Here is a 17,531-nt window from a genome sequence, read left to right as displayed (position 1 = left end):
CTTTATTTGCATAACAAACATCCCCCCCCACTCTCCCTTACGTACAGCTGTGCGGATAGTCCCGCCCTCTTATCTAAATCACTGTGTACTGACACGCAGGTTGACCAATAAAAAAAAAAAGATTGACAACTGTGCAAATAGCTATCCAATAGGATCGCACGTAAGGCGGGGCCTAAAGATCATACTTGGTTGAATGGCAATACAAAGACAAGAGGCACCAAAACGGAGGATAACGCTAATCAATTCTGCGGGCTTCGGTCTTGAGAATCTGCAGGGAGAGGACGTGCAGCTCCGCGCGAGCAGAGCGGATTCGACGTTCCTCTGGCGTGACAATTCATCTTCTCATCTAGACGCCAGCGCTGGTGATGTTGCTGCTACTGCACCAAGAGCACTGGAGATACCTAACGTTACATGCACAGCACGGATGAAGACTCCTTCAATAAAGGACACTTGTGAGGTCATCTTGGGAAGATGCAACTTCTCATGCAGGAGCGTTGGAAAGCTCAAGTTTTCACAGCAATATTGATCGTGTAATCATCTAGTTAGTGGGCTGCGACCACATATTCACAGGTGTACAGCTTGCGTGGATCAGTGCATCAGTGCGTAACGTTACGCACCATGGAGTCGTGCTCAAACCAAACCACACTTTCGCGGACAGTGTTTGTTCTGTCATGAAAACGTGGATCAGGCGTGATGGACGTAGGGTCAGTTGTCATTGATTTGGACTCACCAATGCGTTTTTAAGCAGAGTGCGAATTATACAGTGACTTTAAGGGGGAAAAACTTGACTATTTTAAAACGAATTTTTCCTTTTTAAAGAAAGAAATCTGGTAAATTATTAAGGGTGAATTTAATTTGAGGAGAACTATTTTCAAGGTTCGTCTCGCGTAAACGCAAATTGCCATTTGGCGCCACTAACAAATATCAGTAACCTGAGAGACTTTTTAAACGAAACACTTAGGTTTTGGGACAAATTCTTGATATGTAACGCTATAATATGCTTTAGTTTTTGTAATGCTTAATTAATTAATTGCAACGGAAAGCTCGTGGTTACCTCGTCTGGCAAACGCGACTGATGTTGGTTAGCTTCCGTTTGGCGACAGGTGAGAACACGCGCTCTGACTAACTTACCTAACTTTTATTCGTGTTGAAACATTTCGAAACCTATATACAGGCCTGCTTGCGTATAAATATATAGGCTACTGTTGTGTGGTTTTAGTACTTTCACAACCTTTTGATTTGATTTCCTCTGGGAGGTTCAAAGGGGTTGAATCTCATAAACGCGTGATTTGTATGTTCACATCCATGAATTGAAATGGGGCGCAAAATTACTCCTGCTGTTTACCTCCTCTAATGCTCCAGCCACCTGAGGATGTGTCTCAAACAACTACTTTGTATATTTTATAATTATTTAAAGACCTCTGTGTTAATAATAATGTAAAAAACGAACGGATTGACTTGCAAAATGTATCTCTCTCTCTCAGAAAGGCTGACTACAACAGCTGTACTCACTTTACATCGGTCCTGTTTTATAAAAATATACAAAATGCTGCTTTATAAATTAAAAACTCACCACTTTTACTAGTTTTCAATGGGATGCACGTCTCTCACGCAATTTTGGTTTACTTTTTTGTTTTAAATCACCATCTAACTGCAACGGTGTGTCTTAAACTTGCTAAATGACTTTAAAATAGGCGATGTTCCCCAAAGTAGCCTAATGACTGAAACATCCCCTCTTTAGTGGAAAAACTATATATATTTGGGATCATATACATGATTGATAAGTTTTATATTTATACAGTGTGGGAATAATTCAATTCCAGTTAAATCAATAGGACTTTTGAAAAAAAAAAATCTATCAGTAATCTGTTTTGGTTCGTTTCCGTAACCTTTCTTACACAACAACAAAACGCCAACGGCTTTATTATTTATTTGTGGCATGTACTTATAGTAACTTGATAATAACAGTAGGTATGCATGGTTTGATAGAAACAGCTGTTAAGCAGCTGTTGCTGTGGTTTCCTCCTCAAGCAAAGGTTTCAGGTCGCGAGCGTAGGCTTTACTTTTAACGCACTCTGACTACTGAAATGTTATTTGAATATATGTATATGTTTGCATGTAAAAACAAAACTTGAAAGCTTTTCTCTGACCTCCCTCGGGGAGTTAATTAGGAAGTCTAACTCCCTGTAATTCGCACCCTGAAGTCATATACTGCATGCAGTAATCGAGATCATGTCCAGATCTAACAGCGTGAGCCCACCCGGCGCTGGCGCTCCTGGACTGAGGGGAGGGACAGAGCACAGATCCGCTTGGGGCGAGTCTGAGTCCGTGCCGAACGGATGTCCATACTCGGCCAGATCCTCCTGCAAAAAGCTCATACGGTCCAACAGTCGGTGGAGAGAGGACGATGACTTCGAGCGACAACCGGGCCGCGCCACGACCACCGTCAGCCGGGTTAGTTTCAGATCCAAGTCTGCCTGGCAAGAACACGGGGAGGAGAGTCGCAACAATAACAGATCTTCCCCGAGGTACCGAGATGGAGAAGTGAGACCCAAGTCCGTGGAATTGGGTTTGGAGGTCAGAACAACCAAGTCCAAACCAGAGGAGGAGCTCATGCCAGAAGTGAACTTTTCCATGAGCGCGTGCTGCAGCGGCGTGATGCAGATTTTCAAATCCAAGAAGTTCCAGTCGGAGAAGTTGGAGAGGCTTTACCAGCGCTACTTCTTCCGACTCAACCAGAGCAGCTTGACGATGCTCATGGCCGTTCTGGTGCTGGTGTGCGCGGTGATGCTGGTCTTCCACTACGCTGAAGGAGTGTTTCGGCCCACTTACGTAGTGGTTTTCTCCACGGCAATCTTACTCATCCTCACGCTGATAGTGGTGTGCAACAGGAACGGCTTCCATCAGGATCACATGTGGATAGTTTGCTATGTTATCATTTTCGTGGTGCTGGCTGTACAGGTGAGCGGTGTGCTGCTCGTGAAACCTCGCAGCGCGTCTGAAGGCATCTGGTGGACCGTGTTTTTCATCCACGTCATTTACACACTTCTGCCGGTGCGGATGAGAGCAGCGGTCATCACTGGAATTATACTGTCTGCCATACATGTGCTGGTCTCGTGGAAGTTAAACGACATGGACGTCTTTTTGTGGAAACAGGTGAGTTTTGGATTTAGTTGAACACACTTTTTAAAGTATTTTATTAAATGGCTGTGTATGGATTTATCACATGAACGTTTTTGTTCATTTGTGGGTGACTTGGTACCTTTTACTGGAAACTAATAATTGCTTTACAGATTTTAATTGCATGTATGCATGTAAACGAGGGGCAATCTTGAGTCTGGATTATTTTTAATGATTAAATGTGTAAATATTAAACATTTCTGAAATAATCTTTAATAAAACAAAGAATTACATCTCTAAAAATCGAATAATCGTCACAGTGACTATCTCTACGAGTAAGGTAACCTTTTGATTAAGTTTTAATCAGTCATTGACTATACACTGTAAATTTCTCATCAGTGCATTTTTCATAACATTCGGAATATGTTTTGTATACTCTCTGTGGTCATTTTCATGGTACTAACCTGCTTTGCTCAGCTGAATTTCACAGTCTTTTGTATCCTCAAACTAATATAACATTTTATAGTAATTGTGTTTTAAAATCCTTTGTCTTCAGATATAATTATGTTTTCGTTAAAAACACAGACTCTTTGAATGGTGTGTGTGGAAACACCCCTCTGTTTTTTTCTCCTCCCACAAAACAATGCTGTCTTCATCATAACAGAAGATCTCTCTCTGTTTACATGGGACCTAGCAGGACTCTCCAATAGTTCACTGTTGTTTTATAAAGATCCTGGTATGAAGGATGTTTTAGGAGCGCTCTCATAGATGACTAGCTTTCATCAGGCTGTGATGAGTGGTGCTGCTTTTTATGAGAGGTTTTGGGGTTGGAGCAACGGCTAAGGTGAAATCTGGTCGCTGTTAGGGTTTAGATGAGATTTTTAAAGGACCATTCCAGGTTCAGTACAAGGTTAGCCATCTTATTACACTTTTAGGATTTCTTTCTTTAATCATTGTACAGATACTGGCATGTACTTTTTCCTAAAGCGAATGAATGCAAACCAAAGGTGCTTTGCAGGATTGTCTCACAGATCATCGACAGTTCACAATCTTCAGCTACATTTCCCCTGTGTGCTTCATTAAAGCCAGAGGTGGGACCCAGTTAGAGGAGCTAGCGTAGACGCTTCCCCTAGGGAGAAAACAGAGGAGGTGGACAGAGTCCTGCCTGGCACATCTCCAGCTCTAACATGGTTTGTGGCTGCTTTAATTGAATTGCCCCACTCTGTAACATGCAGACCCACTGGAATTCAAAACAGATGTCCTCCCTGTCCTTCTTGAAAGATCTGCTATTAATTTGCCTTTGAGAGTCAACCCCTATGGAAGCATTAACCTTCCCCCAGGCCATGCTGACTACGTGGTCTGTGAGCAGCACACTGAAGAAAGCATCATCTCTTGGGACTGATGCTCACACACAGATGATCTGTTGATGCTCTGTCAACTTTTGCTCAACTTGTGCAGCACATTTATGCTGTCTGAATAATCTATTTACATTATATCACGTTTCAGTTGTAGACTGATACCAGTGAAATTTAGCTGAAAAAACGGATGTGCTACTAAACACGTCTTCCTTTTTTAAAGTCTATTTAGGGTCACTTTTATTACTACTACTACTACTACTACTAATAATAATAATAATTATAATAATAATTATAATTATAAAAATAATAAGGATTTAAATGTGTGTGAAAAACAAGTATATCACTGACATCACAAAAAGTCACTGTAGAAGTCAGTCAATTTTTTTATTTAAATTCTGTACATTCAAATATTTATATTTTTTAAATGATGAATTTACAGCCCTTATAATTTTAAATCCAAACGTGTTTGTATATTTTATTCATTTTATTCAATTATCATCCTATTGTGTTTTGTATTGAAGTATGTATCAGTGAGTTAATGGGGAAAAAAAAAAGACTAAAACAAATAATAAAAAAAACCCAACAAAACTAAAGGATGCAGTGGAAAAATTTGGTGTAGAAACGATTTTCACTCAGAAATTGCTAATAAATATCACAATTACAAAGTAATGGCAACACATTGAATTGAATGTAAAATTTTAAAGTACTGTAGAAAGACTGAAATAGTATTTTCTTTTAAAACATACTTTAGTAATCTTTTATTTATACTTAGAAAAAAAAATTACAGTGTGCTGAAGAAGGGCTTGTTTGGGTTGACGTGCATTGATATTTTAAATATGTGACCCTTCTAATAAAGGCTTTTTAATACAGAAATATGAGTTCCTGGACGCGGAAGTATGTTTTCATTTAAAGATGAAGCAGTCACTAATATATTTAAGTATCAGTGTGTATTGTATTTTGAGGTAGTAGGCAACCAGCCTTATTGCAGATTTTGTTTGGTGGTTACTAGAAGACTCTTCAAGTTTGAAACCATGTGTGTAATCACTGGGAAGGTTGAAGGTTTTTTTTTTCTCTCCATAATGCAGCCGTAGGAGTGAGTTTGTGTTATCTTTCAAGATCTGACATGTCTCTTATGAGTGCAGACCCTCAATTGTGCTTCTTGTATCTTAGCAACCAAGGCCTGTTCTCACAAACACCATCCAGAAGCACTCAGGCCTTCCCTGTGAGGACCCCTGCTTTTCATCTCTTAACCACCTCCACTGAATGTGCGATCTTACCATTAGAGGTTCAAATTGAGATAATTAAGGCACAACTGCCCTTGGTGATGGGAGTCTTTACTTCACTCCCTCTTCTTCACTCCCCCCTTGCATTGTTTTTCCTGTTGTCAAGGTAGACCTGAGGGTAATCAAGCTCTGATGTGTGTGGGTGGCTGCCCGCAACTCTCTTAAATAGTTGCTTGAGTCTATGGCGTGTATTAGATGTCTTATTAGGAACCACATTTTGAGGCACTTCATCAACATTTCACTCTTTAACTATAAGCTGTGATGGTTTATGTTGTGTAACATTTTTGTTTTCTATTGCATTAATGAAATAGTTCAGCCAAAAAGAAAAATTGCTGAAAATGTACTCTCCCTCAGGTCATCCAAGAAGTAGATGAGTTTGTTTTATCTTTGAAAAAGATTTGGACCAAATTTAGCATCATTTGATCCAATGCAGTGAATGGGTGCCGTCACATTAAAAGTTCAAATAATAAGTTCATCGGTTAAGATCTTGTGAAGTAAAAAGCTGTGAGTTTGTAATAAACAAATCCATCATTAGAAAGTTTTTAACTTCAAACCATTGCTTCCGGCTAAAATACGAGTCATCTATCCATAATATTGCTTTTCTCTGGTGAAAAAGTTGTCTGAATTAGGAGAGAATTATGCACATCATGCATCATTTACAAGCGAAAACAGTTCTAAACAAATATGTTGGTGGATTTTGATGTGAGTAGACAACAGGGGAGGAGGACTTAACTGATTAATTCATGCAGTCATGTAGATTACTTGAATTATTTGATGTTTTTATCAACTGTTTGTACTCTCATTCTGACAGCACCCATTCACTGCAGAGGATCCATTGGTGAGCAAGTGATGTAATGCCACATTTTTCCAAATCTTTCAGATGAAGGAACAAACTGTATGGCAGTAAAGACACTTACATCCTTTGCACCAAATCAGCACATTACAATGATCATGTGACGCTCTGTTACTGAATGTTTGATCAAATAAATAAAGCCTTGCTGAGCATAAGAGACTTCCTTCTAAAACATTTAAAAATTCTTACCGACCCTAAATTTATGAACAATAGTGTGTTAGTATATTAAACATATTAGTAGATTGACTTGTTGAAGTGTTTAAGAAAAATTATGCTCTTAAACGAATTTTGCAATTGCATTTTTGGTGCTTCTAGTGAAATTACACCCTAAATGAGAGCAGGAAGCATGTTCGATTTCTGCTGCTCTCATGATTCTTCCAGATTATCCAGTGTGCTTGGATTTTATTTGCAGTATGTACGTCTTTGAGTAAACCATCTCTGCCGACCCACTTAGTTGAGTAACTTTATGATCATCTTCAAAATATTTTCCATGTTTTATGAATTTCACTCAGTGATTGACAACTTGCACATTTTCAGTTCTCAAAACTCTTCTGTTGTTGAATTACATGAAATTAACAGAGTATTTGGATTACTTTAATATTGACACACAGTAGAACTTTTCATTTTTTATTGTTGTATTATTATATGGCAACCATTATATTCTGTAATGTTCTCACACAAGATAAATGCGAAATGTGTTGTGTATGGAGCTGATTATTTCTGTAGAGAGTCAGGAATGCATCCTGATTCAAACCAAACTCAGCATGTTTTTTTTTATTGCAGAACCACCCTCTGTTTCTCCTTCATTTGTCACCCATCTCTTTCTGCGTTGCTTTCAGAAATGGGCCTTGCTGCCGCCTACAAAATTTTTGTGTTTGTTATTCCCACATAGTGTCAAATCATGTATACACACTAATTTTATAATTGTACATGGCAGGCTGGAAAATGTAATAGTCAACATGTTTTTCATGTAATTTTAGTGTCAACCTGCTGTGTGAGTGGCTCACTAAAGCTAGCATGCATTTCTACAGTCATTCCCACGAATATCTCAGCGTCCCTCTTAAATGCCTTCTTTTCAAAAGTCTTTAAAAAGCAGACAGGGGGTACAGTGAGAAATTTATAGCTTTTTGTAATCTAAATCTAATTTTTAACAGCTGCATAGACTTGTATCATGCAGAATGAAAGCCATTAATTACCAGATGTTTTCAGTTCTCAAAATGAAATGCAACTCTGACTTTTATTTTTAATTGTATTTTTGTTTTTTTTAAATAAACATAAGTTCCATTTGCTAATGCCATGTAAGTGTATTTCTCTAATTGTTAAAATCTTGGGCTTCTAAGTTCATAATTGTTAACTAAAGACAAGAAGTGCTGTTCCATATTTGTATATTACTGAATCTTCAACATTTGTATTGTTGACAAAAGTTGATGAACTTGAACAGTTACAATTTTGTTATAGTAAGTCATTTAGTGTGATCAGAAGCAGATGCCCTGTTCTCTCTAGAAATAAATTATAGGTCCCTAAGCCAGTACCAATATTTGTATCATTGCTTATTTTCACAGACAGGTCCCTGAACAGTCTTCAAAAGTTGTCCAAGCCCTTTCCATAGCGCTGTCACTGTTGTAAAAGGATACTGGAGGGAAGCCAACTGGCCTTGTTGTCATGTTCCTTTTTGCATTGTAATCAGGAATAAGCCATTTCTCACAATGTGTTACATACAGAGGGTGTGGGAGACATTCAAACTTTTTTGTGGTCAAAACATATTCCACAAATTAATAGTAAAATTATGTTACTGAAAGAATTTAGCTCTGTAGCACAGCTCAAAGAGCTCTGACAGGCAAACATCCAGGACAAGAAGTCAGAAGGAACATATGGCTAGTCAGTGATAACCACGTTTCTAGCTACTTCACCAATGCAGAACAAAAGAAGAGTGCGATTCAAGTTATTCCAGATTATTAGGTTTTACATGAGAAATTTAGGCTACGTTTACTTGCAAAATAATTGAGGAGTATGAACTGTACTGACCTTTTCATTCCTCGAAGATCAAAAGTAACAATTCATATTCTCGCTCTCCACTTTCCAGGAAGGGAAACTCAATATACTTCTATAAGTGTCAGGCAAATGACCTCTTCTGCCTATATTCAAATCATTTTGTTATAAAAGGAACTGTCATTTGCTTATTGTTGTTGCTACTGTGTCCTTTTCTGTGTGAGCTGATTTTTTATGTTGTCAGGAAAGAGCAAATACGATTTATGCGCTCTCCACTTTCAGGGTTAGAAATGCAAATATTCAGTGGACTACATCTAACACACAAAAATAAATTAAAATAGTAATAATAATAATAATAATAAGCTCGCCCACATAACAGATGCCTTTTTTTTTTTTTTTTGGTAAATAACTAGGTTTTAGTGACTAAGGAACATCACAAACATTTCAGGGATTTGCTTCTCACTCTAGCAGTTGCTTGCTGTTGGAGTGAGATGTAGCGGGTTTCTTGACATACTTTTACTAGAAAAGGTGTAATAAACGCCCTTCTGGCTTTAGAAGTTGTGAGCTGAGATATGTGTCAAGATGACTGTACTGCACCCACCATGAGCTCTCTGTAATCTTGAATCTGTAAGTAAAAACTATAATGTACGATATAATGAAAATCAGTGAAAGGATAAGGACATTCTCAGAATGCACCATGTGACATTACATATGAATATATTTTGTGTAAATATTTTTTTTTCCTTAATTTATGTTAAGGTGTTGTTTTGTGTTGCATTTTATGCAATTCGTTTATTGCATTATTTTAATGTTATGTGCGTTACTCTGAAGGTCTTGGGTCTTTGTGCACCATCTACTGTGTATATATAGTATACTGTACAAGCCATATTTCATATATAGGCCACTTATGATCAACTCTGATTCATCAAGAAGGTTTCTATTGTGTCACCTGTATTGCTATAGTGGTGGTAATTCAAGCAGCTTGGTATATTAACATTATATTACTTCATGAAATAAGTGGTTATAAGTTGAAAATAAAATATACAGGCACCAATACATTGTCACAGTATTTTTAACAGTGAATTTCTGGCAACCACAGCTGCCAGTTTTTCACCATGAATGTAAGATATTTATTTATTTATTTTTTACAGTGCAGATAATGAAGTATGCAATCCCAAGCCAATATTGTGGCTGTGGATACATCATTTTTCACGTTGTCAAATGTTTTTTTTTTATTTTACATTTATGTTTACTTTAAAAAGTATTCAAATGCTTTGCTAATGTTTTGACCTATTTTCTAACATAATATTTTTGCATGTGGAATTGCTCGGACATGGTTTGCAACATGGATGAATGACCCGGCTCCCTCAGCGGGAGAGAAGAAAGCCCAAGCTCTTTCTCATCTCAAACTGCTGTGATGAAAATTTAATGTGAACTTCTGCTACCGTTGCCTTGATTGTACGTTTTCTCCCTTCTCTTTTTTTATTATTCATAAGAGATTATGCCTTGATGGCTTTAAAGAAACTGATTTGCATGCCATGAATTCCATCACTCTGCTAAAAAGGAGGTTTAGTTACCTGTACCTCGTAACACCTGCTGTTTGCTAGATGAACAGTTACAGTATGATTCCACTAGGGTATAGGGAACCACATGACTAGTCAGGAGTACTAGTCAACTATTTAGTCATAAGAAAACCTTTTATAAAGGTCTGGAGTCAGCACTAATAGAAGCTGATGGATGTTTTTATGTGTTCACAGCATCACTGATGTTTAACCTTGCTATGCCATTGTAATCTTGGAAATGTTACATTGTGCAAGGTCTTTGCCCGCCTTGCTGAAATTTACAGATGCAGCAGCATATGGTGCTTTTGAAAGATGTAAATTAGTAATGGTTTTATTAAGAAATATAACACATTTTAATATATTAGGTAAATGTTTTATATATATTTTATTCTATACATTGCTTTTTTTATTAAAAAATGTAAGTTGTAATTATATATACTATAGTATTATAGTATTTTAAATTCAATTATAAAAACAATTAGATAAACAACCCAAACATGCCAATAGTCAAAAGATTTTTTTCCTCTCTGACAGCTTTTTAAATAAAAAAAAAAAAAAAAAAAACTGTCATCCAGTCATAGCAAAATTATTAATACCAGACCAAAAATATGTTAATGTCTGCAGCAGTATTGGCCCAGAAGAGGGTGAATCCGCTCTCCTCACAACTCTGTCAAAGGCTGCTTAGCTGCTAATTAGTTGCTCGTCCCACATTATTGGAGTTAACTAACTGTTAAGATTTTAGTTTTTAAAATGTTAGTTATTATTTCAAAAATCTCACCAGTGTCAAATCACATAAGTATTTGAAAACAGAAAGTGGGCAACAAACGACATTGTCTAGGTTTTTGGTAATATGTGTTGCTTCTGTTAATTGATTAAACAGGCACGGTTAGCAGACAGTTGATAATCTCAAATAGCCAAACACTGATGAATTAATTGACCTGGCTACATCATCACATCACTAATGGTAATATTAGATTTGTTGATGTAGTTCATTCTGTTGAATACTGGTTTGATGAGAAGTGTGAATGTGAGCTGTGGGAGGTTGTAAGATAATGACAGTGATGTACAGGGTCGTGTCTGAGCGGGTCTTGTGTCGACCTGTTAACTAGAGAATGTCATCAGCAACATGGGGGGTTCATTCTTCATTTCTCTTGCTTCCAAAACGATCTTGAGAAAGTATGTGTGGGCTGGAGGCTTTGTGTGTAATTTTGTAAACTTTTAAACTGTTAAAGGACAGTAATACAGCAAAATTTCTTGTAGCTGTATATTTGTAAAAACTCACTTTTTATTTTGCTTGCTTTTTCTTTTTCTTTATTATTTTTTATTTTTATTATTTTAAGTAATGTCAAAGCTTCACACGTGAAACTGCATGTTTTCAGAGACTGAAGTTTGCTCTCGCATAGATTTTAGACTCCCACACTCAGTTTTGGTGTCTCTAGAGAATCTGAAACCATTTTTAACAAATCACATGTCTAGATGGTTGTAAAAATATTCTGTAATCTCAGCCCAGTCAATCCCAATGGGAAGGTTAAGGCCAAAACACTGTTGGTCAGTTCCCTTTCCACCGCTTTCTTATACACTACCAGTCAAAAATTTGAACACACCTACTATTTATTTATTTACTTTAGATTTTAAACTTTTTTTTTTCTTCTTCTTTTTTTTTTTGGAAAATAGGAACGTCATCAAAACTTTGCTTTATACTGTAGCATGTGACGTGTTACTTGGCGTTAGATGGTAATTAGATGGCGTTAGAAGAATTTTTGAATAAAGTTGTTTTTTGTATTATTTTTTATTGCACACAATTTTGTCGATGTTCTTAGTACCTTTCTGGGCCTTAAACATGAAAAGACCCTTGCTGTCTGGTCAGAAAGCTTCCGGATTTCATCAAAAATATCTTAATTTGTGTTCTGAAGATGAATGAAGGTTATGAGTTTGAAACGACATGAGGGTGAGTAATTAATGACAGAATTTTAGTTTTTGTGTAAACTATCCCTTTAAGTTTCAGGGCTTAAGAAGCAAGAACTACAATTAGCCTGTAGTTGATTAATTTGCCTGTGTGCAATATTCATGTCTTTCTTGATTAAAAATAGGGCACAATTATTATTATATAAAAAAAAAAAATCAGCCCAGGTTTTACAGTTCCAGTTTTTGGAATTCCCAAGTTTAATTAGTACTTAATATCTCTAAAGTGCCAGTAAAGGCTTGCTTTGTGCGTCTTGTGTTTGTGAAGAGTACTGAGGCTTATTCAGGTCTGCGATTCCAGATCATCTTTTATAGTATACCTCTACAAACTTGTCAGCAAACTGTAATTGAATTTGAAGTAATTTAAATGTGTATCAACATATGTTTCTTTTATCGATGCACACAGCTTTGTTAGGTTTAGTTCTACTCTGTTAATATCAGATGGATAAATAAGAGTCCCATTTGGAGCAGACGGACCAGCCCTAAAGGTCCTTAAGTATGCTATAGGTCTTCTGCTGTGCCTCTGGGGACACAGACGTTCAGTGTGACTGTGGCAGGCAGGCATGAAGAAGTTCTCCAGCTCTAAGTTTACATCCTGAGAGAGAGACATGGAATAACTCATAATTTTATGGCAAGCCCCAGCTGACAGCTCCAGGACCCCCATCATGACAGCATTTCTCTGAAACATACACCTGGAGCACTTGAGGAACGCAGCAAAGATGATTTAAAGCGATAGTTCATCCAAAAATGAAAATTTTGTCATCATTCTCACCCTCTTATCATTTCAAACCTGTATCTGAAGTCCATTCTTCATGCTTTTTTTATGTGCAATTTCAAAGGGGCACTAAAGCTTGCAAGCTTCAAAAAGGACATGAATGCACGTAAATATATCAAGTGTTCCATAGGAATTGTGTGTATATTAGTTGACAAGACATGAACGGAAAACATAAATTCACTGATTAGTTTTTTTCCCCATGAATTTCAAGAAAGCCATACAGATTTGGATTGACATGAGGGTTAGTAAATGATGTTAGAAATGTGATGGGTGAACTATCCCTTCAAAAGCTGTAATGCCTATTTAAGACAAGCCATTTCTGATAATTTCTTAACTTTTTAAGATAAGCTGATAAAGGCTTATTTTCCTCCTGTCGGTACTTTACTTTACATGGATGTGATAAAGCTTACTCATTATGTTACCAAATATAGCCTAGACAGATGCAGTGTTGTGGATTCTGCTGTCACCCTGTACTCTAAATGACTAGGCCTGCAAAAAAACTGCATGCAGAAATCCACAGAAAGCTCTGTCCACAAGGATGTCCACAAAGTTATTTGTGTGTGTGTGTGTGTTCATTTGCTAAATATTTTGCCTATTTAATAATGTTTGCAGTTAAGAGTGTGATACTCTGAGCTCTGTTTAACACGTTACCATATTTAAATCGTTCCACAGAATTCTGAATTTTAACACCATTATTAACTCAGCAAATGTGAGAAAAAATGCAGAATTCGTGTAATGCTATGATTCACACATGCACTACTGTAGCACTCAGCATGCCTCAAATGGGTTTCTAACCACTCCATTTAAAGTCTTGGGGGGGAAAAAAACCAAAACCTCTGATGCCTTTAAACAAAGTGGAAAATGGATGACCTCATCATGTCAGTCCACCGGGACGTGTTTAAAGAGTATTAGCCTGTGACGTACTGTATGTTCTCCTCTCGCTCCTATTTGCCTCTGCTTGTAGTGATTAGGCTGGACGAAACAAGCATGGTTCGTGGGTTTCTCATATGTATCAGTAACAGCTGTTATTTGGATCCAAGCACTGAGCTTTGTGAATTCCATGAATACAACATCAAGCATTGTGGCACACTGAAAGACCAGAGCAGCTCCATCCAGGGAAACAATATCCCAGCTGTCTAGCAGTGGCTTCACTCTGTGATCCCATATGCTTGTTAATATAACATGATATTTGTGCTAATCACAGGGTGACTCAAACAAGGCCACGGGTTCTCAGACCTGGTATATGAAGATATTATATGGTCTAAATTAAATCTCACATGGTAGCTTGGATAGGTTTAGTATGTGTCATGGAACAGTAACTTGGCGTGGGAACAGTGCTGTATTCATTATGGTGAGACGGGCAGCATGGCAAAATATGCTTCAAGTATTTTCAAAGCATTTTCTGATCAATGTATTGCATAATTCTGACTCAGGTTATGCACAAAAGGCCAAGACCTAAATATATTTTTCTGAAGCCAGCACAGGATCATGTGGCCGTTTTTTTGCCAAATCAAAAGTGCATTTATTTAGGTAGTTAGTTAGGTAGTCATATTTTTATGTAATCACATTTTTGGCCAAACAAACACAGCTAATGTAGAACTTCTTTTAAAATTGCATTTTAAATAACAGTTGCAATTTTTATTAATACATTTTTTTTTTTATGTCGTAGCCCTATGTCAGTAGTCAAGTTAAAGGTGCACATCGTTCCAATGAATTTTTTAAATACTATATATATATATTTTTTTATTTTGTCCCCAAATCCCTTTTACATTTTTAAATCGTTCCCTCCAGCTTTGCTATATTTTGTCAAATTAAGGCTCTATTTTCTTGATCCTGTCAATTCCTGCCTGCATTTCCCCCCTGATTCACTTAAATATCTTTGATCATGAAACCATTTACCATTTGCAACCCCTTGTGCTTCTCTTATTAAATTTTACCAGAAAGTGTTTTTTGTTAGATATGACTGGCAGCTACAAAACTTGAGCAATTAATAGGTGGGAGAATAACATTAACACAGCATTTTGCCACTTATGAGAGCATTGAAATAGTGGTGTGGCATGAATTATGGGTTGACAATTGTAAGCTGATGAACAGACATAATTTTAGTGCCATTATGGTAATTATTGCAAAAGAGAAATTGTTACTTTGCTTCTCTTTCCTCCTTGCATTTTAAGGCTCTTGTGCAGAATAATGGTTGAGAGGGAGATTTTCACATCAATTCTGTATTACTCAATGAAGAACAGTAGCATTTGGAACCCAGTTTTGTCTCAATAAATCCACTGCACCTGATTTATCTCCGAACAGCAGAGTAGATCTGACTTCATTTAACACCAAAGCTGGGTCGCACACAGGAAACTTCATGTTCTCCCTGTCTAAATGCCATACCATTTGAGGAAATGTTCTTGTTTTAATTCTCCGCTCTTCCGGATTTTCTGACTAGTTTGTTTTCATTATAGAATTAAATTGCTTATTCACCTCAGATGGGCTGAACTGCAAATGTGATTTAATCGCTCACTCATATCAGGGGGAAATTTCTTTACAATGTTCATCTCTTTTGATTTGGAAAGAATTGATTCAACATTTGATTTCTTGATCTTTTTCCCTTTTTCACTCTATAGGCCTATATACTTTTTGCATTCCACCTTCTTGGCTGTTCTTAGATGTAAAAGTGTTTTAAAAGTTGAACGAGTGCTCATACCTAGATGGCTTCCGTGCTGTATTCCGAAATGAAGCGCATGTGTGTGAACATCAGCCTCAGAGGATGAACCTGAGTGTATTCAAAGAGCGATTGCCACGGCAACTGAATGACACTTTGGCATCTTTGGTAGCAAGAGCATCTGCAAATAGTCAAGACTCCAGTGGGAGGAAAAGCTGGAATCTTAGACCTTTTGGGTAGAAGTTACGTAAAAACTAGAGCTGTCAAGTTGACGTGTACTTTTAGTACAATTATTGATAAAAAGAAAACAAAAATGAATATCTTACATATCCTACATATCTTACATTATAAGAGATGTTCAACTTAATTTTCAATGAAACTTCAAATTCTCTTTGTTTTTATTCATATTGAGATATGCTATAAAATTTTAAATGTTATGCGGAAATTTTAATTGATTGAAAGTGAAACGAGCTTTATGGATGGGTAGGACATTTTTCTTGAGGCTACATTATCAAAAAAGATTTAGCTATTTTATATTCATGCACTTGAGGTTGTGTTGCTCTTCATTTTTTCAGGAGACTAGATTTGGTTTAAAATTTGCCCAGAAATTACAGATTGTTCTTTTGGCAAGAGATATCTTTAAACATGCAATATGCTGGGGTTATCTTTAGGCTGTATTAAAAACATCCCTCTCTGATGTTTCTCCAGCAATGGACTCTTAAAGATGCACAAGGAGTCCAATGAAATCATGCTTTAGTGAGGAAAGAAATCCTCAACCCTGCCATATATGAAGTTCATGTAGCAATTGGATTTGTGAGTAAACTTTAGAGCAGGGTTATTCTAATTCCAAGAGGTCCAGCCTCTGCATTTCTGTTATAGCAAATGTCCAAACATTCATAATAATACAATTTTAATGTTTTTTTTTTTCATCAATCAAAAAAAATAATTAATAACATAAGAAACAACAATTTTAATTTTTAAAAAAAAAAAAATGAATCAGCAAGTCAAGTCAAGTCAAGTCTGCTTTATTGTCAATTCTTCCACATGTACAGTACATACATACAGAGAATCGAAATTGCGTTACTCTCAGACCCCCGGTGCATACAGATAACACTAACAGTAGAGCCTAAAAATCTAGGTCAAATATAAAAATAAGATAAAACTATACAATAAGGGAATGTAAAAAAGACATAATAGAAAAAAAAAAAATAAAAATAAGGTAAATAAAAGCAGCGCAAGGCACATGGCAGATAGAGTGCAAACCAGTGAACAAACAGTGCAGATAAAAGATTTTTAGTGGCATAAAAAAAAATAGCTTATTCAGTCTGATTAAAAGTGACAAAGTGACAAAGGGCTCAGAGCAGTTATTTTATTAAACTGACTGATAGGAGGAGGGGTAGAATGATGTCAGATCATGGTGAATGAGGTAGTGAGCAGACCACTGCTGCACAAAGTGACTGGTGCATGACATTCGTATGTTAGAGGGAGGGGGGGTGGAAGGACCTGGGGATGTGGGACCTGGGGGGGGGGGGGGGGGGTTCATAGTTCAGTGGTGCCTGAGGCAGAAGAGGGACGGGGGGGTAAGTTCGGGGAGCGAGTTTCAGCTTCCTGACAGCCTGATGGATGAAGCTGTCCTTCAGTCTGCTGGTCCTGGCCTGGAGACTCCGCAGTCTCCTCCCTGATGGCAGCAGACTGAAGAAGCTGTGTGACGGGTGAGTGGGATCACCTGCAATGCAGAGGGCTTTTCGAGTGAGACGGGTTCCATAAATGTCCTGGAGGGAGGGGAGAGAGACACCAATGATCTTCTCAGCTGCTCTCACTATGCGTTGCAGAGTCTTCCGGCAGGACGCGTTGCAGGCGCCATACCACACAGTGATGCAGCTGGTCAGAATGCTCTCGATGGTGCCTCTGTAGAAGGTGTACATGATGGGGGGTGGGGCTCTGGCTCTCCTCAGTTTGCGGAGGAAGTAGAG

General features: G+C 37.4%; 1 protein-coding gene across 4 annotated transcripts in view; it reads left to right on the top strand.

Annotated features, from left to right (window-relative positions):
• The first annotated feature begins 162 nt into the window (after positions 1–162).
• Positions 163–17,531, top strand: part of LOC109073291 (adenylate cyclase type 5-like) — a 66,788-nt gene continuing 49,419 nt past the window's right edge. For 3 of the 4 annotated variants that reach the window (XM_042764085.1, XM_042764086.1, XM_042764083.1), the window contains exons 1-2: positions 163–704; positions 2,241–3,156. In XM_042764085.1, coding sequence (XP_042620019.1) covers positions 694–704; positions 2,241–3,156 — 927 coding nt within the window. In that variant the 5' untranslated portion in view covers positions 163–693. Of the gene's footprint in view, positions 3,157–17,531 lie in introns of all 4 variants that reach the window. The other variant, XM_042764084.1, reaches the window with a different exon arrangement.

The sequence above is a fragment of the Cyprinus carpio genome, chromosome A9 (assembly GCF_018340385.1).
Source record: "Cyprinus carpio isolate SPL01 chromosome A9, ASM1834038v1, whole genome shotgun sequence".
Classification (NCBI taxonomy): Eukaryota; Metazoa; Chordata; class Actinopteri; order Cypriniformes; family Cyprinidae; genus Cyprinus; species Cyprinus carpio.
This window is presented reverse-complemented; position numbering and strand designations above follow the sequence as displayed.